General features: G+C 32.0%; 1 protein-coding gene and 1 long non-coding RNA gene across 11 annotated transcripts; both read left to right on the top strand.

The window, feature by feature from the left end:
* The first annotated feature begins 8 nt into the window (after positions 1-8).
* On the top strand, positions 9-9,117 carry LOC108457991 (uncharacterized). Of its 8 annotated transcripts, none has more exons than XR_008281581.1 (8): positions 9-245; positions 512-693; positions 811-873; positions 956-1,317; positions 1,412-1,533; positions 5,295-7,444; positions 7,918-8,005; positions 8,871-9,117. It is a non-coding gene; the product is annotated as an uncharacterized LOC108457991 (long non-coding RNA). The 8 variants fall into 8 exon arrangements; XR_008281582.1 differs by having other exon boundaries at positions 1,412-1,543; XR_008281583.1 differs by having other exon boundaries at positions 21-245; positions 1,412-1,543; positions 5,295-5,423.
* Positions 9,118-12,863: 3,746 nt separating this feature from the next.
* On the top strand, positions 12,864-16,852 carry LOC108458407 (uncharacterized). Of its 3 annotated transcripts, none has more exons than XR_001867290.2 (2): positions 12,864-13,234; positions 16,567-16,852. XR_001867290.2 is itself a non-coding variant. In XM_017757794.2 (2 exons), the coding sequence occupies exon 2, from the start codon at positions 14,081-14,083 to the stop codon at positions 14,885-14,887; it is 807 nt and encodes a 268-aa protein (XP_017613283.1). In that variant the 5' UTR covers positions 12,864-13,234; position 14,080; the 3' UTR covers positions 14,888-15,290. The 3 variants fall into 3 exon arrangements, 2 of the variants coding, with proteins under 2 accessions (XP_017613283.1, XP_017613280.1); XM_017757794.2 differs by lacking the exon at positions 16,567-16,852 and adding an exon at positions 14,080-15,290; XM_017757791.2 differs by lacking the exon at positions 16,567-16,852 and adding an exon at positions 14,020-15,290.
* Positions 16,853-20,959: the final 4,107 nt, after the last annotated feature.

Below are 20,959 nucleotides of genomic sequence, written 5' to 3'. Positions count from 1 at the left end.
AAAGAATAAACGAAATAAAAAATTGGGAACCTAACCCAGTCACTATCAAAACAGCTAGTAGCCACTAACTTTTTGTCTTTTCAAATCTCTATACCAGCTTACCAACCGATAGCAAGTTCCAAGAAAATCTTTCATTGCTGCTACCCTTATCTTTTCATATCTTCTTTGGAGATTTCTCAATCCGGTTGCCTTGGCCTTCTCCCTTCTCGGTCGTGTTAGAGATGAACGAGATTTGCTCTCTCTAGGTACTTTTCTTCTTGCTTCCTTAATGCTTCTCTTACCAGATTATAAGCAAAGCCATTTCCAGATCTTTGAACAAACTGGAAGTTGATTTCTTGAAAAAAAGGTTTTTTGCTGTAAATGTCTTTGATAATCGCCCTTAGTACGGATTTGTCTGTCGTTGCTGATTTACATTTCTTTATGACCGATTTTGAATCTCCTACAATGTCTACTATTTGAAACCCTAAAAAAATTCCTAACTTCACTTCTTGTAAACTTGCATATGCCTCAGCCATGAACGGAGACGATATTTCGAGATGAAAGGTCGTCTTCAAAACTAAGAGTTCACCTGTCATCCCCCACATCACCATTCCCTAAGCCGATCTAGAAGATTCACCATCAAAGGCTATATCAAAATAGATAGCTACTCTCTCGCTTCTCTCTCCCTGTCTCTGTCCACGACCAACAACTAAGGTAAGTGCCTTTTCTTCCAACCCGTCAATCTCTGCTATATAGCTTTGGATTTAGTTTGACAACTCCCTTCCTGTTGTTATTTTTCACTCATGGACGAACTGGTTAATTGAGTTCCAGATTATCCAAACGGTACAACATAATAGACGACATTGTTTGCTGCTACTGATAGTGAAGACCCAGGTCAGCCATTCCCACATATCTTGAATATTAGTATTAATAACCCATGAAAAATTAAGAAGTTGCCATGTCTCTGTAATTGTAGGGCATTGTAGAAAAACATGGATACCATCTTCTTCCGCATTATGACAGCGAGGACAGAAGCTGTTTGCAACCACTCTCTTGAGTCTGAGATTCGATAGAGTAGGAATAAAATTCCATAAGATTCGCCATATAGTAATAGTAATTTTTTATGGGAGATGTAAATTCCATAGCTTTTTATAGAAATTTTTTGTTTCAGCCTGTAATAAATAAGAACTAGGATCCATACTAGCCTCTTGTAATAGTTTATAGGCACTTCGGACTAAAAATTCGCCGGAATGTTCTTCTGGCTAGACTTTAAAGTCATCATGTGCTTCTTTTGCCAAAGGAATTTGCAGAATTTTTTGTACTATGTCCGCTCAAAAGGTAGTAGCTATAAGATCCCTCTTCCATTTTCTTGTTGAAACATCAATTAAGTCTGAAACTAACTCTGCTTCGGTGTTGTTGGGATCGACATTAGTTCCACCGATATCAACTCCCGGTACCCACCGATCGCTCCAGATAGAAATTTAGTCTCTCCTACCAACACGCCAGCATAAGCCATCTTTCAGTAACCCTTTTGCTGCCCAAATGCTCTTCCAGGTAAGTGAAGGTAAATTTTCTAATTGTGTATTAAGAAAGTCTGAATTTGGGAAGTATTTGGCTTTTAAAACCTGAGCTAATAAAGAATTTGGAAAATTAATAAGGCACCTACCTTGCTTGGCTAATAAAGCAATATTAAACCGACTAAGATCACGAAATCCCAAACCACCCATGTCTTTTGCTGTAAAGGTCCTTCCAAGTACACCAATGAATGCCCCTCTTGCCTCGATCCTTTTACCACCAAAACTTCGCAATAATACCCTCAAGTTTAGCACACAAAGATTTTGATAGTAAAAAACAAGTCATTGTATATGTCGGTATAACCTGAAGAATTGTTTTAATAAAAACTTCTTTCCCACCTTGAGAGAGATGACGGATACTTCAATTCTCAATTTGCTTCTTTAGTTTATCTTTCAAATTTTGAAACGATTCTTTCTTCTTTCTACCCACTATATTAGGTAGACCAAGGTAACGTTCTGGATCATTTGCGCTTCAGACTCCTAGTATGCGAGTAACCGATTGTTTGTCTTCCTCTTGTGCGTTAGTGCTAAAGAAAACAGTCGACTTATCAAAATTGACGTACTGCCTCGAACAGGCTTCATACTTACGTAAAATTTTCTTCAAAAGATAGGCCTCCCTCTCTGTAGCTTATCCAAACAAAATGCAGTCATCTGCAAATAAAAGATCTGATACTCATGGCCCCATTCTACTAGCTTTAATCCCTTTTAAATGACCTTCTTGAAGTGCAAGTCTCATAAGACAAGATAAGCCTTCTCCACAGATCAGAAACAAAAATAGACTTAAAGGATCTCCTTGCCATAAAACCCTTTTTGGCTGAAAATTTCCCAACTTGACCATTAAAAACCACCGAGTAAGAGACAGTAGAGACGCACTTCATAATGGAATTAATCCACGTAGAATTAAAACTCATTTTCGTCATCATCTCCTGTACAAAATTTCATTCTACTCTATCATATGCTTTACTCATATCAAGTTTAACCGCCATCTGTCCCTTTTTCCCAATTTTTTTCTATTTTACGTACGCCAGCAAATCATTTTCTGAAATTAATCGTCCTGGCACAAAAGCACTTTGTGCATCATCAATACATTTTTCCAAGACTTCTCGAAATCTATTAGCGATAGTCTTTGCTATTATTTAATAAATAACATTGCATAAGCTAATGGGACGAAAGTGAGTAAGATTAGTCGGGTTGGCTTTTTTAGGAATAAGAACAATGAGAGTCGTATTTATTGGACTAAACTCCATATCTCCGTTAAGAAATTGAAGATAGAAAAGTGCAACCTCTTCCCCAATGATGTACCAGTATTTCTGAAAAAATAAGGCCGGAAATCCATCTTCACCTGGTGCTTTTGTAGGCCCCATTCCAAAGAGCGCCTCTCAAATTTCTTCCTTTGTATATTGAGCCGTGAGCCTGTGATTATCCTTATCGGAAATACAACGCCCAATTTCCGATAAAAGATGTTCATAATGTCTCTTTCCCCAGCCTCAAATAAATCTTGGAAATAGGACCTAGCAATTGCTGCCATTTCTTGGATATCATCTGTTTCTCTGCCATCTATGTTCTACAGCTTCTGAATACAATTTTTTCTTCGCCTTTGTGTTGCTTGACTTTGAAAAAAGGTTGTATTCCTATCCCCAAATATCAGCCAATTAATTTTAGCTCTTTGCTCCCAGTGCCTTTCATTATTCTCAATCTCAAAATTCAACTGCAACTTTGCGTCAATCAGCTCTACTAAATTATTATCACTTCTTTCAGCTTTCATCAACCCAGATAGCTTTGAGGATAAAACTTCTTTGTTCCATTTTCTGGACTGGCATATGTTCAAAGCCCATCTCTCCAAGCCTATTTTTAGACAATCCAGCTTCTGCAATAAATCTCTTAATGCCCTGTCCCAAAGGGATTTAACTTTAGTTTCAAATGACTCCTCCAAGACCCACCACGCCTCAAATTTAAAAGTTTTACAGTTCTTCCTATCGTCTTATTTTTTTGTGGTAATTAGAATAGAACAATGATTAGAAACTGAATACACCAAATGTTGAATAGACGCTTCTGGGAACATAGACATCTAGTTCTCATTAGCCACTCCTCTGTCTAAACACTCTTGAATATTTGTTTCTGGTAAATTACCTTTCTCGAATGTGAACCAATTGCCAGAATAGCCCAAATCCATCAGATGGCAATCTTCTAGGACATTTCGAAATGCTTCCATTCATCTTTCATCTCTAGGCACTCCTCCCTTCTTTTCAAAGCTGTACATGATTTCATTAAAATCCTCACAAACAATCCAAGGAAGATCCTCGTTATTGCATACATTTTTTAATAAATTTCATGATTCAACCCAATCTTATACATATAAGGAACCATAAAAACCTATAAATCTTCATTTATTTCCATCATCAGAATCTTCAATAAGTACATCAATATAACTTTTTGAAAAATTTACCATTGGCAAAACCACATTTTCTTCGCACTCGTTCCATCTGAATCTTGTTTATCTTTGTCTCCATAAAGAATACCACTTAGGGATTATATTTCTTCATTGTATGCCAAAGTCTTTGAATTGTTCGCGGATTCCCCAAACCACAATCGTTCCAACTTAAAATCTTCATTATGACCGGTCGGCTTGCCTTTTGGTAGCCGCTGATGATAAAAGTGTATTGTCCAACATTCTTCTACTCCTTGCTGTTGCAGTGTCGCTATCCTCTCTAAATATTGAATCTTCATTTTCCCCCTTAAGTCTTTTTTTTATGTCCTTTCCAATTGTCACCCTTTTTTCCAAATCATGCTCCATTGCAGGATGGGCCTGGTTAGCCAATATATTTTCCCTCTATTGAGAGGAAGAGGGCAAATTACCTTCTAAATTAATCTCCAAAACAAGATCAATGGTTGCTCCAATTTCCAGCTTTCGCCTTATTCCCCATGGCTTGTATTCTGACTTGCGTTCTCTATTAAGACTTCACCTGAATCTTCTTCTCCATATTTGCGTAACCAAATGTTTTTCATTGCCAAAGCTTTATTGAATTGCGCTCGTAAAGACAAATCCCAGCCCATTACTGACACTTCCACCCCTAACGCCATCTTTGCCTCATAAAAAGAATCATTGTGACCTAACCGACCACAATAAAAACAGAAAAAAGTCATCTTGTCATATTTAAATTTGACGTATGAACAGTTCCTAGCAAACATAATATGTTTTTTCCTCTTTAACGTATGATAGACATCCAATTGAACCCGAATTCTTATGAAATTCCTATTCCCTCTCTCCAGATTTGAGCTATCGTATTCCAAAAACTTACCCAAAAAATTACCTAATTGTTGTGCCAAACTTTCAGAGAAAAACCCCATTGGAATATCATAGATCTGTACCCAAAAAGGAGAAAAAATTAAAGGGATTTTTAATGGATCTTCTCTCCACTGCAACGCTTGTAAAATCAACAAGTGATTGTTAAATGTCCATGGAGAACCCTTCAAAACTCTGTCCATATCCATAGTGTGAAAAAATTGAAATAGAAATCGTCTTTCTCCTAAATCTCGAATCTGAACTCCTCAGACTAGATGCCAAAGGTTCTTCATAGTACTTTTCATTACCGGGAAGTGAATATCACTTCCTGTTAAAAAATAGCTCACCAGCCGAAAAAAATTATCATCCTTTTCTAGATTCGGCTCAACTTATGCCTGTATAACGACTTCTTCTTCATCAAGTGTTAACTCAGTAAATTTTTTTTTCCATGATTGCAGGCCAATGAGAAAGCCCCGTAGTACGTATTATCCTAGAAAGTGAAGAGATATTTGGTAGATTGCCGCCGTATAACAGCCTAATTTTCAGTGGTGTCGGGAATAGAGATTTGAGATCACTAAATTTGACGAGTGAGTCAAAAATTTAATAAATTAATACCTATGAGTCAAATGTGAATATAGAAGTATTTTTGAATTAGTGAATTTAGTGATTTAAAAGAATTAATTAGGTAAATTGGGTCGAGAATGAGGTATCGAGGCCTCGAATTCATAAACCAAGCCATAAATATTTTTAGAAATATTTATGGAGTGTTAGTGAGGTAGTATTAAAATTTCGTCAGAAAATTTTGACTTTTGGGCGGTTAATTAAATAAAAAGGACTAAAATTGAAAAAGGTGTAAAAGTTGTTAAAAGGATTAAATAGCTTAATTGTCAAATGAGGAATGATCTAAAGTTCAAATAAGCCCAAAGGAGATATTTTGGGCGGCAATAGCTGAGAAAAATCAGGAAAAGGGTGAAAGAAGGGCAAAATTGAAAAATTGTCAAAATTAGCTAAATAAAAATGGGACCAAATTGAAATATCTAGAATTCTCTTCATTTTTCTTCATTCTCATCAGCCAAAACACCATAGGAGGGGTTATTTAAGCTGGTATTCCATAATTTTTGCACCAAGTGAGTTAATCCTTGTCTTTTTCTTATAATTTTTGTGTTTTTAAGACTTTTACAACTAGGTCCTACTATTAAATTCATTAGTTTTTGATTTCATGGATGAAATTGAAAGTCATCATGGTTGAGCGTTGTAAGTTCATGATGAAGTAGCATGAAATTTAAGCTTTAATTTGTTTATGAGATGATTTTATTAGGTAATTTCAATAGAAATTGATTTTTAGGACCTAATTGTGAAAATGTTTGGAATTAAAGTCTAGTGCTAAAATTATAATTCCCAAAGGTTATAAAGCAGTTTAAAGTGATAGAATAAAGTGTTAATTGAGAAAAATCAGCTCAATTGAGAGGCTAATTGAGTAGGGACGAAATTATTATTTATTAAAAGCTTAGGGAAAAATAGTAATAAACATCTTGCACTAAAACAGTTTTAGACAGTAGTAATATGCTAACTTTGAAAAATCACCATAAATTGTATAAATTGAATTAGAAGATGAACAAAATATGGAATTAAAGCTTATTGAGTCTAGTTTCTCATAGAAGAAACGGTGTATGCAATGGATTGTAAATCATGAGATATAATAAATTTTGTGAGATAAGGTCAGAATGATTTTGGGTTCCCCTATTCTAACTTTGGAAAATCATAAAAATTTTGAGAAAAATAGTTATGGGCTTAAATTTATATTTTTAGAATCCTGAATAAGTCTATTTTCAAGATAAACAAACAAAAACATTATTTGAAACCTGTACAAGGAGATAATTAATTTTTAGTGAAGAAGGGTAGGAACTGTCAGACAGCAAAATAGGGGTAACTTTAAAGAATAAAATGTACTTATTGGTTAAACCAAAAATCATGAAAATTTTATGGTAAGAAGATACGAGAGTCTAGTTTCAGCAAAAATTATTGGATCTTAATTTGGAGTTCTTTAGCTAAAGATAAAAATAATTTAATAACTATGACATGGATGGATAGCATGAATATTCACATAAGTAAATAGTGAAAATTATGGATAATGTTTGTAACAGCCCGATTTAGGGCCTAGTCGAAACAGCGGTCTCAGGACCACAAATATTAAGCTATAAAAGTATTATTTTATTATTTTTATGAGGTTATAGTATGATTTTATTAGTGCATGAAAAATTTGGTGAGCTAATTTTAATGTTTTCTAGCCCAATTTCGAAAAAGGACTAAATTGCATAAAAGGCAAAAGTTTCATTTTAGTACCCAAATGAGTTAAATAGCTAAAGAACTTAAATTGAGGGCTTTTAAAGGGCAATTACATCATTTTTATTAGTTTTGGCCTACCGTGTGATGGGTTTTAAGCAAATAGTCAAAGGGTTAGGTGGATGATGTCATGATTTAGTGATAAAATAATGCCTAAAAGCCTAGCTATCATTTCTTTCTTCTCCATCTCTCTTCTCCACCGAAAATATCAGCAAAAATGGAGTTTTGAAGGCTGAAAATTTTCAACAACTAAAAGCCCTTACAAGTATGTGATTCCCACACCCTTCGTTGATGATTTTTGTATTTTTGAGACCCTTGAAGCATGAGTTTTCAAATGAGGGTGATATCTTGCAAAATGGTCAAGAGTTTAGAGTGTTTCCATGAAAGGATTTGTGATGTTTATTGAGTTTTTATGGAGGAATATGAGTCCTAGTTGTGTTATAAACAACTTTTCTAAAAGGTGTTAACATGAAAACACCTAAAGGTACTATTTTGCATAAGTTGTAAAATAGTTGATAAGTATGTGAAATAGTGATAATTTGAAGTTGCTATAATAGTAAAAATAGTTCGATTAGGCCTAAGATACAATGAAATTCGATGAAAATCAATTTTTGGGCATAGGGGTAAAATGGTCATTTTGCCAAAGTCTAGGGGCAAAATGGTCATTTTACCAAAGATGTAAATTTATGATTTATTAATCCTAATTAGTGACTAAATGAGTGCATATTGTCATTATAGATCAAGAATTACCAAATCCGAACCTAGATCGAGGGAAGGTCAAGCAAACCGACTAAACCGAATAGTCGAGTACTTTTTGTGAACCGAGGTAAGTTGTATGTAAATGATACAACTACACTGTTAATACTTGTATTCATATCACCATTGAATTGATATTGTATGAGTTTTCAAGTTATGAATTGAGAATGTCAAGTAATATTTGAGATAATAGAAATATCCTGTTGAAACATTAGGATACGAACTAGATATTCGTACCAAGACATTTGGGCGATTTGTACGCCAGTGTAAGACATGTCTGGGACATGCATCGGCCACATTATGATAGCCAGTGTAAGACCATGTCTGGGACATGGCATCGGCATCCAGACGAGGACTAGTGTAAGACATGTCTGGGACATGCATCAACCATACTATGATAGTCAGTGTAAGACAATGTCTGGGACATGGCATCGGTACAGAGATGAGTGCCAGTGTAAGACATGTTTGGGACATGCATCGGCCTCGACAGAGATAGCCAGTGTAAGACGTATCTGGGACACGCATCGACTAAGAGATGTGCTAGTGTAAGACATGTCTGGGACATGCATTAGCACGCGTATATGAGAGCCAGTGTAAGACCATGTCTGGGACATGGCATCGTCAATATATCCCATGTTGAAGGCTCATAGAATATCCAGTAGTATTCCAAACGTTTGAATGATGAGAGTTATAGATCAATTTTGATAAAGAAAGAATAATCATGTTGTGAGTGGTACAGGTACCTATATGGTAAACATGAGTAACAAGCTTAATTTAGAGAATGTGACTTGAGTAGATGATAATGAGTAAGTTAAATTATGTTTACCTTTGAGCTATAAGTATGATGATTAATGGTGAGATTGTTGTTGTATATTTACTTATATGTAACTTACTAAGCTTTAAGCTTACCCTCTTTCATTTCCCTCTTCTTTCAGTGTTATCAAGCTAACTTAAAGATCCCTTAAAGTCAAAGATATCGATCACACTATCGGCCGCAATACCTGGTATAGTTGGATTTATATTTTTTATGGTGGCATGTATAGGGCTAGACTAGATGTTGTATTAAGAGAATGGTTCATGTATTTTGGCTTAAGTCAAAGGCCCTTCATTTTGTAATCAAGCCTGGAATAATGGCTATTATTCATTTTGATGAATGCATATAATGTTCTTTCTATGGATGAATTAGTGCCCATTATGATGAGATTTATATGTTGAAATGATCTTGTATAGGTTATGCAAAATGGGTGACAAAAAGGCTTGGGAAAAAGCCTAGTTTGTCCACACGGGTAAGACACACGGGCTTATGTCTAGGCCGTGTGTAACACACTGCTCACACCCATGGGCGTGTGTTATAGCCGTGCGTCCCCTGCACTTAATTTTTAAAGTCATTTTAGCACACGGGTAGGCCACACGGGTGTGGACTCAGGCCGTGTCATAAAGTCAGTATGCATGTCTATAGCACACGGACAAGAGACACCGCCGTGTGTATCGGCTGTGTGAAGGACACGGTTATAAGGCACGGGTGTGTTCGAGGGCCGTATGGTTTTGGCAGAATGCTTATGATTTCAGACACGGGTTCAGGACACGGGCGTGTCCCTGGCACACGGTCGTGTGTTCTATACCCACACGGGCGTGTGGATCTATACCCACACGGGCGTGTGGAGTCTTGATGCATAAAAATTTTCTAAGTTTTCATGAGGTCTCGGTTAGGTTGCAAACAACCCTGGATTTATGATTGGGCCTCGTAAGCCCATATACGAGATAGTTGCTTGTGAAAGGAGAAGTTTTTAAATTGTTTGAAATTTCACGGCCCAATTTTATACAATTGGTTGAGTTTAAGTCAGGTAGCACCACGAACCCTATCCTAGCGTCGAATACGGGTGAGGGGTGTTATAATGTTACTTACAAGTGTGTGTTATTTATACTAAGGATGTGGATGGAGAGGAGGAGGAGGAAAATATACATATATATATGAATGACTTGTGTATAAATTGATCACATACCCGATTATAATCGATAAATGTTGAATTAGAAATGATATAATGTTTTATTTGGAATATTTATTATGAAATTATGATTATCGTTATAATACAAAAACCAAACTTGTGAGTTTATATAACTAAATTTTAGTGACCATTTGTTAATTTTATGAATTTCATAATGTGTTATTTCATATGTATTGATGATAAAATCGTGAATAATGTAAAAGCATGAAAATTAAATAAATGATCAAATTGAGCACTTCAGTTTAGTGACAAGATGAATTGACGGAAAATACCGTGGTTGGTCCATGGCAAAATGTGAAATGTTGGTATGGTATTAACCATATTGAGTTGTGAAACGTAGGTATGGTATCATCCATACCGAGTTGTGAAACGTAGGTATGGTATCATCCATACCGAGTTTTGAAATGTAAGTATGGTATCATCCATACCGAGTTGTGAAACATAAGTATGGTATAAACCATACTGAAATGTGAAATGTAGGTATGGTATCATCCATACTGAGTTGTGAAACGTAGCTATGGTATAAACCATACTGAGTTGTGAAACGTAGGTATGGTATTATCCATACTGAGTTAAGAAACATAGGTATGGCATTTCCCATACCGAGTTGTGAAATGTAAGTATGGTATTTCAATGAGGAAAACTATATTGAGTTGTGAATCGTGGCACTGAGCAACATCGACGTACTCAATTTCGTAAGACATTTCTTAATTTGATAGTAAGTAATTTGATCAGTGAGAAGTGGTAGTTCCGGCTACCTGATCAGTGAATAGTTGTAGCTTCGGCTACAAGTGACAAGTGATTTTCGTGTAAGACCATAGCCGGGCTATGGCATTTCAGTGAAAAAACCATAGTTATGTTATAGCATCAGTGATTATCAGTGAAATTCAGTGCATACAGGTGCAGACCAATGAATGTAAGACGTTCTCCAATTTGACAAAGTTTTGGTAATTATTATTTGAATTTATATGACAGATTTTAGTGAACATTGAAATTGAGCTCAATTATGTGATTTCATTATTCAGAGATTGTGTTTGACAGGTTATGTTAGTAAATTATGAGTATGTGAATCAAAGTGACTGAATTTAAACAGTTAATGAGGTTGAGCTCATTCACATGAATTTGACATTTTAAATTGTGATTGACAGGAAGAAATAGTGAATTGCATGCTTATGAATGGTTACACATATTTATCTAAAAAACAAGAAAAATGACGATTATTGATATATGGAAACATGAGACATGAGACATTGATATATGAATATGGAATATGTTTGATAAATGTGTTGATTCATAATTATGGAATTATGCACCTCATGTGTGCTATTTGCATAAAGATGATATTTCAAATACTTTGATGAGTAAAGCTTAAATATGAAATAGTATGAAATCGAGACAAGTTGTTATGAAAATATATTTAAATTATCTGTAAGTGTTTCGTACTCCTCGATAATGCCTCGTACTCTATTCCGGCGACGGATACGAGTAGGGGGTGTTACACGCCGCCCAAGTTGACTATGAGCAAAAGAGACAAAAAGACTATTCTGAAGAAAGAAAAGAGGTTTGATAGACTGTCGCCGCCAAACTTGACTATTAACAAAAGAAACTAAGAAACCTAAGAACATACCAGAGAGGCAGACTATTTCGTGCTAGGGTAGCGGACTCTTTTTTATCAAATAACATTTCAATCTTAAATAATAATTTTTTAATAGGAAAAGTAAATAAATTGATTAAATATGTTTTGGGTTGAGAATGATGTAGTTCAAGTGGCGGTATGGATTCAAGTTTTTTCAAGCATTCGATAAAGAGTTTGTACTTCGTGAATTGATAAACTTTTTAAGTATTTGAGATCTCAATAAAATTAAAAGATAAAAGTCTAATTGAAAACAATATATACGTATTATGTTTAAAGTGTAACTTTAGACTCGATTTTTAACAACTAAAAATATAAAAATATCTCAGTTTATATAACATGAATTACTAATATAACGTATGGATACACCATAAATTTGGTTCTTATTTATATATCTATTTTCAATTTGTCTATCAATTTATCTCTTGATTGCTCTAGAATTGTTTATATCAAACGTAGTTTTCAAATATCAAAATATGGGTCAACTAATACTGAAATTTAATACCAATCTAAAAGTGGCCTAGGTTCAAGTGGCACTAGTCACGTTAGTCGTTCAGGTTTTTATCTTGTTATTATAATTCACTTTTATTTTTGTTCAATAATTTTCATATGAATACAATATTATGCATATATAAATTTATTTTCATTTGATATTAGCTTAAATAATATACGCTCTAAATATTGATAGATTGAAATCTGCATGGATATATTTAAACATACATTAAAAATATAAAACTAAAATTAATTATAATTCAATCAAGAATTAAGTTAAATAAATTATAGGAATACAAAGTATAAATAAAAGTGCCACAAATATATAGTAAATTTTAAACTTAAAATATATTTTTTAAAAATTTACTTTTAGTGTTGCAATATTAAAATTATTTTACATTATATATAGAAGTAGTTTTATAATTTTAGTTTTAGTCTCTAGAATATGCTCGAAATTTATGTATCTATATGTTGACACTTGACGCACACATATCATGTTTCTTCCCTTTTATTCACTTTACAGGAATGATTAATTTCAATTTTATCTTTCTAAAATGTTTAAATTTAAGATTTAACCTTTATACTTTATTTTCTAATGGTTATTATATTTTTATAATATTATTAATTAATTTAAATAGTTAATATTATTAATTTTTCATTTAAATAATTTTTATTGTTAATATTTTTATTTTTATAATGGTTATATATATATATTGAAAGTAATTTTTAAATATAAAAATAGAAAAATTAAATTTCATATATTTGTTTGAATTGAATTGATCAATTAGACTAAGCATCGATCCTGGACATCAAATTAGTTAATCTAGGAACTCGTAGAAATCAATTCAACCATGCTTAAAAACACATTAAATTGGGTTTTATTTTTAAATATATTTTATATTTTTTAATAATTTCTTTAATCCAATCGTATACACCAATAACTTAATTAATTTCGCCATCAATCCTATTTTAAAAACTTTAATTAAAAATATATTTTAATCTTTAAATATTAAATTTGTTCCCATGACCACCATGCTTGATTCTTGATCCTTTTTTTTTTTCAATTTCAGCAGACAAATCAAAAAATCCCAGAGTCGGGGGAAATACAGTTAAAAGCGTATAGAAAAGAGACAAGGAGAGCTCTTCGTCTTCTTCTTCCCAAAATTCTGTAAGATGCTTTTAATTGTAAAGATCATACCCTTTAATTGGTTAAGTTTTGTTTCAGTTCATTGCTGGTTTGTTTCCGAATTGTTGACCTTTTCTTTTCGTTTCAATTTTTGTTTCTTTCTGGGGTTTATGTTAGTGCTTTCTTTTCTGGTTACTTTCATTTTCTTCCTTATATCTACTAGTGATTCAACTTCTAGGTGATTTTGGCTATTTTATATATAAATTGTCAATAGCAGTTTTAGAATGAAATTTTCTAATTTAAGATGCTTTGTTATTCTTAAGGATAGGGTGTCTATTTATAACATTCATATGCAATGAAATTGTTTGATAACTTATTTTAGCTTGTCTTGGCTTGGAATATGTTGAAATTGAAATCAAATCGTCTGTCAAGAGAAATTTTCATAAACCTAGTATCAATAGCTTGAAAGTTGAAAAGAGGTAAGTTTGCATCAATCAGAGGGTTTTTAGGACATTCTATTTATGTCAAGTAATCTTCTTCTATGTTACTCTGTGTGAGTGTTTTGATATAAGCATATATCCGACATGGTTTTAGTGTGTAATATATACATGAGAAAATCTTATTACTCTTCTCCCTTTTGACTTTTAGTGTGTAATATACACGTGTATTAATGGTAGGGTTAATTCAAAATGGACTGCTAGGTTGGTAAACAAACATTAGCTGCATACCATTAACATGGAAATACTTCCTGAAGTATGTCTGCCTCAAGTGCCTAGGTTGTCTTTTGGTAACTGCGCTGTTTTATATGACATGTTGTAATTATTTAGGTTCTGTGTCTGCTACAAGAATGATGTTGTCTATGTAATCATCTGTGTTCATCCTATCAGCATGTGGAGTTTTGCATCTAACCGCATTGCCAGAACTGTTGGGTGTAAAAACGATTCTCTAAAGCGAACTCACACTACATTAGAGTGTTCAGACAATGAAAGCTCTTCTGTCATTAGCAGGGATGAGGGTTTAGAGTGCCCGATATGTTGTGAGTCCTTCAACATCGTAGAAAATGTGCCCTATGTTTTATGGTGTGGTCATACCCTGTGCAAAAACTGCGTCCTGGGACTTCAATGGGCTTCTGTGAAATTTCCTACTCTACCAGTTCAACTTCCGCTTTTCATCTCCTGCCCATGGTGCAATCTCTTGTCTTTTCGTCTTGTTTATAGGGGAAATCTCACGTTCCCTAGGAAGAACTATTTTCTACTTTGGATGGTTGAGAGTATGAATTGTACTAGGCGGAAGTCTCGTTATCCTTTGTGTGAAGATCATCAGCCAGACTGGTCATCAAACAACAATTTAGCATCAGGAAATCAAGTGACTCGGGGTAACCATGAAAGGGGACAAAGTCCACATCATTCCGAGTCATCAGAATCAAGCCACAGTCCTGCTCGTTTTTTCGATGACTTCGATTTCGAAAGAATACATTCTTTCCTTTGGAAATCTCTTACGTTCTTCATACATCTGTCAGCCAAGTTCCCATTAGTGATCATATTTCTCTTGATCACCCTGTATGCAATTCCAGCCAGTGCAGCCATCTTGGCTCTCTATGTACTTGTTACTGTTCTGTTTGCTCTCCCTTCGTTTCTCATTTTATACTTCGCCTATCCTAGTTTAGACTGGCTAGTGAACGAGATCATCACATGACATGGTATTAGTTTCATGTTCAGCAATCATTGTGAATAAAAGTTTGCACCTATACCGCAACACATCTTTACCCGAAGACCATTAAATCTCCAATTCAATGACTTTCCAAGGTCCGAGTTTATAGCATTTCTTCTTCAAAGCTCCTCAACATCTTTTCCTATTTAGTTATATATATATCAATCACCTTGTGAATGATTGCTATTATTCTTATTTTCGGGATGAGCACGGATTTTCTCATCCAACGGCAATCAAATTCCCAGACACAGCATAAAGTGCTCTATTGATAACAGCGTTCTTGGTTAGTATACAGTTGAAATGGTTATGTAGGTGCACATGTAGTTGTACTTAGTTAAAGACTGTTGTTACTGGATCTATATGTTATAGGTGTATGATATTTTCTGCTTATGCTTGTTTTTTCTCCTTTTTGGCTTGGATGAAAGCAATCAATAATTTGCATAATGTGTCATGATCAAAAAATTTGCAGCTAGGTTACTCGGTCAGTTTGAGTATTGGAAGATTCTTAAAAAGTCATAATTCTACATTCCAGAATAAGATTACGGCATTTGGATTTCAACATTCCGGCTATCCCGTAATCTCACATTACAGCCATCCCTAATCTCATTACGCCCTCTTTCTTAGGTAATCTGAGATTATGGGCGTAATCTGAATTTTAAGACAATTACCCTTTTTTTTTATTATATTTATCAATATAATCCTTTACAGTCAAAAGTTGTTCCTTGTCAGCAACCATCTGCTGCTTCTCAATCTCCAAGTCCTCTTGAGATTTGAGGGTCTTCTCCCTTTCCTCCTCGTTTTTCACTTTTAATACAAGTTACTTTTCTTTCTCTTTTAGTTTCTCCAATTCATTAACTAATGCCTGCTCTCGTTTAGAAACCTTTTAATGCATGTCTTCCTTGTTCTGCATCTAACCATTTTTTTTTTTCTTTTCATTTCCAGATTAAGTTCTCCAAGAAAATTATATATAACTCTCAAGAACAATACATGTAAAAGACCAAATGGAAAAAAAATTATATATGAACATAAAAGGAGAGCATTAGTAGGTCAATTTGGTTTGATTTATTCACCTTTGAAAATTGATTTATTCAGTTAGTTAGGTCAATTATTGGTTTTAACTGAATTTACCAATCTTTAGTCTTATTTTTAAATACATTTATAAAACATAAATAAAATAGATTTATAAATGAATTTAAAATTATATGTGATATAAGTGAATTTGTAAAAACAAAATTTTTATAACAAGGATAATATAGTAAAATTTATTTTCAGGTAATTTTATATTTTGTCAACCGAACTCTTGAATTTTACATTTTAACTGGATAAGCCAATCACATTTTACCTGTAATTTTACATTTTTGTAATCCTATTACAAAATGTAATTTAATATAATCTAATATCCGGCACCCCAAATGACCCGTGAGAGTTATTGTTGTCGATGATGTCTCTTTCACTTTTTTCTGTATTCTTCCTTCTATTTTTGAAGATCATAAACATTAGACCAATTTGTAGATAGTTACAATTTTATGGTTGAAAGAAAAATTATATGTACTAGATAACAATCTATTCAAGTTTTCGGGTGAAATTCTTAAAATAAGCCTTTCATTTGTTTCAACCATACTAAATATTATCTTACAAGGATTTTTTTTTTTTTTTTTTACAAGGAGGAGGATAAAAACTATAACTAGGCTAAGTACGGTCATGCTATTTCAGAAAAATTATCGTGTAGTAGTTGAAGAACTTCATCCGACAGTTGAAGAATCACAATAAAATACAAAAGAAGTATGAGGTTGATAAATGTTCTTAATTGATATTTTAATATCGCGATTTGTTAACTTCAGTTGTGGAATCAAATAATAATTATTTGTGTAATTAAACAACATTATCTAATTACATAAATTTTTTGTGGATATTAAATAATAATTATTTGTGTAAGAATTATTTATTTCATTTCTCTCTTTTCTTTCGCTCTGCGTACCTTTTTTCTTTTCAATTTGCAAATTCTTTATCATTTTAATTTTGATTTTCTTTCTTTTCTCTCACTTTACACGTATGTTCTCTTAAATTTATAAATTTCTTTGTGGGTTGTGATAAACAAACGTTGATTTTTGCCATTATTGAATTTTTACTAGTCACCAGTAAAAATACGCTCAAACTCACATCCTTGTAATTGGTGGAGAAATCAATTGAGTTAAGGCTTTATCAATTATCCAAGTAAAACTTTAAATACAAGTAAATTAATTCAGTGTTTTTTTTAATATTATTTAATTGAAAACAAATCAAATAATGTTGGGCTTGGACTTTGAATTCAAAGTCAAATCTATTTTCTCAAATATCAAATGGGCTTTGGTTAATGGGCTGATAACATTAAAACATGTTTTAAGGTTGTAAAACCTAAACAGAAGTTGGAAAACAAAATTATATTTGAATTAGGGCAAACTACACTAAGGTCACTAAACTATTAATAAGTTTATGTTTTGGTTACTTAACTTCAGAAGGTTATAAAACAATCACTTAATTATTTGAAAGTTTTCATTTAAGTCACTAGACTATTAAAATCGTTGTTGTATAATATTCTTCATTTGCACCGCTTGCACCAATTGAAAGCTTTTTTTTTTTTCGTTCTCTTTTATATTTCAATTTTTTTCATGAAACAAATTTGAATGTCACAAGTCTGCAAACCAAAATTCAAACAATTTTTTTCTTCGATCTACGACATTGAGTACCAAATCAACTTGTTAAATCGTACCTATTGTTAAATCGTCACTTGGAGCTTACTAGCTGAACTTTTCAAAAAAAAAAATAGCCCAATTACTTAAATAAAACTTTCGAATAGTTTAGGACTTAAATGAAAATTTTTGAATAATTTAATGACCATTTTATAATTTTTAAGTTAAGTGACCGAAACGTAAACTTATTAATATTTTAATGGGTAAACTACACTAGTAGTCAATCAACTATTAATAAATTTCAGTGCGTTTAGTTTACTTTTTGTTTTACGTTACAATATTGCTATAATATTTAATCTCAGTGTCACTACTATTTTTACACTAACTACAAGCAAACGCACTGTTCATCTAAACTCAATCTTAAAATGAGCAAAAAGGGATGGCTTACCGGTGAAACTATTTAGGAAAGTTCCACCCTTAGAATCAGTCAAAATGGATGCGTTAGGAGTGAAACAATTTAGGAAAGTTCCTGATGATCCGTCCAAATGGTTAGCTTTCATCTCAGTTTCTGTTGCTTTTTTTTTTTTAACCATTAATTGGCATATTTCCTAACCATTTTTATTCTGTATCATTATATTCCTTTATTTTATTAAATATGCATTTATTAAAAATAACAAATTAACTTACCCAATGTAAAATTAAATTATTTTTGCACACAATTTCAATAGTTGGGTTTGTCAATACAATTATACTTGTCATTTATGTAAAATTTTGAATGTATTCAGATCTTTATTATCTCAATCTAAACTATCGATATTAATATATATTTAACGATTAGACATTTTAATTAACTTCAAACTTTATATTCATGATCTACGTAAATAAAACATGAAATATGACACATAAATTATTTAAATATTAAGTTATAATGATTTATTTGACTCTCTAACTTTACAAAAGGAAATTTTAGCCTTCTGTTTAATTTTTCATATTTTTTAGTCATTAAACTTGCTTTTTTTTTTGTTAAATCACCTCAAAACGGATAAAAAATTCACATTTTTTTTTAACTTTGTTGACATGGCATACACGTGGATGACACATATCATCCCACGTCAGCAACATTAACTTTTTCATCTGTTTTGGGGTGATTTGATAAAAAAAATACAAATTCAATAACTAAAAGAAACGAAAAATTAAATAAAAACTAAAATGATATATTTTAGTGAAGCAGAAAGATTATATCAAATATTAAAAAAATAATATGTATATATATATATATATAATACTTTATTTTAGGATTGTTTAAAATAAATAACTCTCTTTGATTAACTACTTATTGCAATTAACTTCTTTAAAGAAAATAGATCCACCCAATCAATGTAATGGATGATAAAAAGTTTAAGAAACAAGTTTAATCTCGTGTGAAGGTCTAATGGTTAAGGGTGTTCACTGCTTCAGGTGTAATCTAAGTTCAAGCCGCATTTGTTATTCAAGTTTTGTCCTGTTATTGTAATTCATAAGAAAAAAAAAAGATTAAGCAAGTTAGAAATATAAAGTGTCTTAATTCAATTGACATAAATATTGTCAACAAAGAAGGATATAAGTCTGAGTGCGCTAAAATACATTGTCCTCCTATTTATAAATTGAAGAGAGGTTATGAGTAATTTTAGACATTATGTTAAAAATAATAAATATGAATACAACTAGGATTAAAAAAAAAAAGTGGTAAGTTCTTATGTGAGAATTATGAGTTTCTTTTTTGAGAACACCAAGAGCTGACCATCCCCACCCACCAATGTTTGCATGTGCAACAAATTGGATCCATATCTGCACATGCTCCCCTTCTTTTTACTTAACATTGAAGCAAATAAGTTAATTAAAAGGGTTTTTTCCCCAATATTATAAAAAAAAAAATTATACATTAAAATGGGTTGTTAGCCAGATTAATTACGAAAATGGTATATTTTTTGGGTTCGTGCCTACAGCAGGCACAATCTATTATTTATTATTAAATTTTTTTGTTTTAAAAATTATTATTATATTATTTTAATATTTATATTAATATATGGATAAAAATAAGGGTTTTATACGGAAAAAATACTCAAGCAATTGAGCATCGGTAGCCACGATTAGTCGTGCCTATGACAGTGAGCACAACACTGCACATTCCCTTTTCTTTCTTAGCATTTTAAAAAATTGGTCTTATATCACTTTTGGTCTCTCTACTAGGCCTAAAATTAAAATTCAATCTTTATACTTGAATTTCTACAATAATATTTGGTCCTATTTTTATAATTTTTTCCAAATAATTAATATTATTAATTACTCATTAAAGTTTTTAACGTGTTTTTTAAACAAAATATTAGTTTAACAAAACAATGATATGTTAAGTGTAATAAGTTTTAAATAGTAAAATTTCTAACAAAAATGTATTCCAACTTAACATATCATTGTTTTGTTAAACTAATATTTTGTTTAAAAAACACGCCAAAATTTTATCGAGTAATTAACAAAAATTTTAATACAATTTTGTTAGAAATTTTATTATTTAAAACTTATTCCAACTTAACATATCATTGTTTTGTTAAACTAATCAAAATTTTATAGAGTAATTAACAAAATTTTAATACAATATTGTTAGAAATTTTATTATTTAAAACTTATTCTAACTTAACATATCATTGTTTTGTTAAACTAATTTTTGTTTAAAAAACACGTCAAAAATTTTATCGAGTAATTAACAATATTAATTATTTGGAAAAAATTATAAAAATAGAACCAAATATTATTGTAAAAATTCAAGTATAAAGATTGAATTTTAATTTTAGGCCTAGTAGAGGGACCAAAAGTTATATAAAACCAATTTTTTGTAAAATTCAAAGAAAGAAAAGGGAAATGTGCAGGGTGTTGTGCCTACCTGTCAGACACGACTAGTCGTGTCTACCTGACAAGCTCGACCCGTTTCGGGTATTTTTTATCTGTGTAAAACCCGTATTTTTATCTATATATTAATATAAATATTAAAAATAATATAATAATAATTTTTTAAAACAAAAAAAAAATTAATAATAAAATAATGGGTTGTGCCTGTCAGGTAGGTACGACCCCAAAAAATATACCATTTTCGTAATTAATCTAGCTGACAACTCATTTTGATATATAAATTTTTTTTTATAATATTAGAGTAAAAAAACCCTAATTAAAAGCTGCTAAAATAACCCTACATGTTTGGATTTTACTAAGGGCCCTTCTTTCAAGGACCATGAAGACAACAAATAACAATTAGACCTACCAATTAGAAGATAAATGAAGTAATAAAAAATTTTCTCAACAAAATATTTTAATTTTACTGGTAAATTTCAAATATTGTCACATGCTTGAAATTTCT

The sequence above is a fragment of the Gossypium arboreum genome, chromosome 4 (genome assembly GCF_025698485.1).
Source record: "Gossypium arboreum isolate Shixiya-1 chromosome 4, ASM2569848v2, whole genome shotgun sequence".
NCBI classification, from domain to species: domain Eukaryota; kingdom Viridiplantae; phylum Streptophyta; class Magnoliopsida; order Malvales; family Malvaceae; genus Gossypium; species Gossypium arboreum.
The sequence above is the reverse complement of the archived record's forward strand: the minus strand, read 5'-3'. Positions and strand labels throughout refer to the sequence as shown.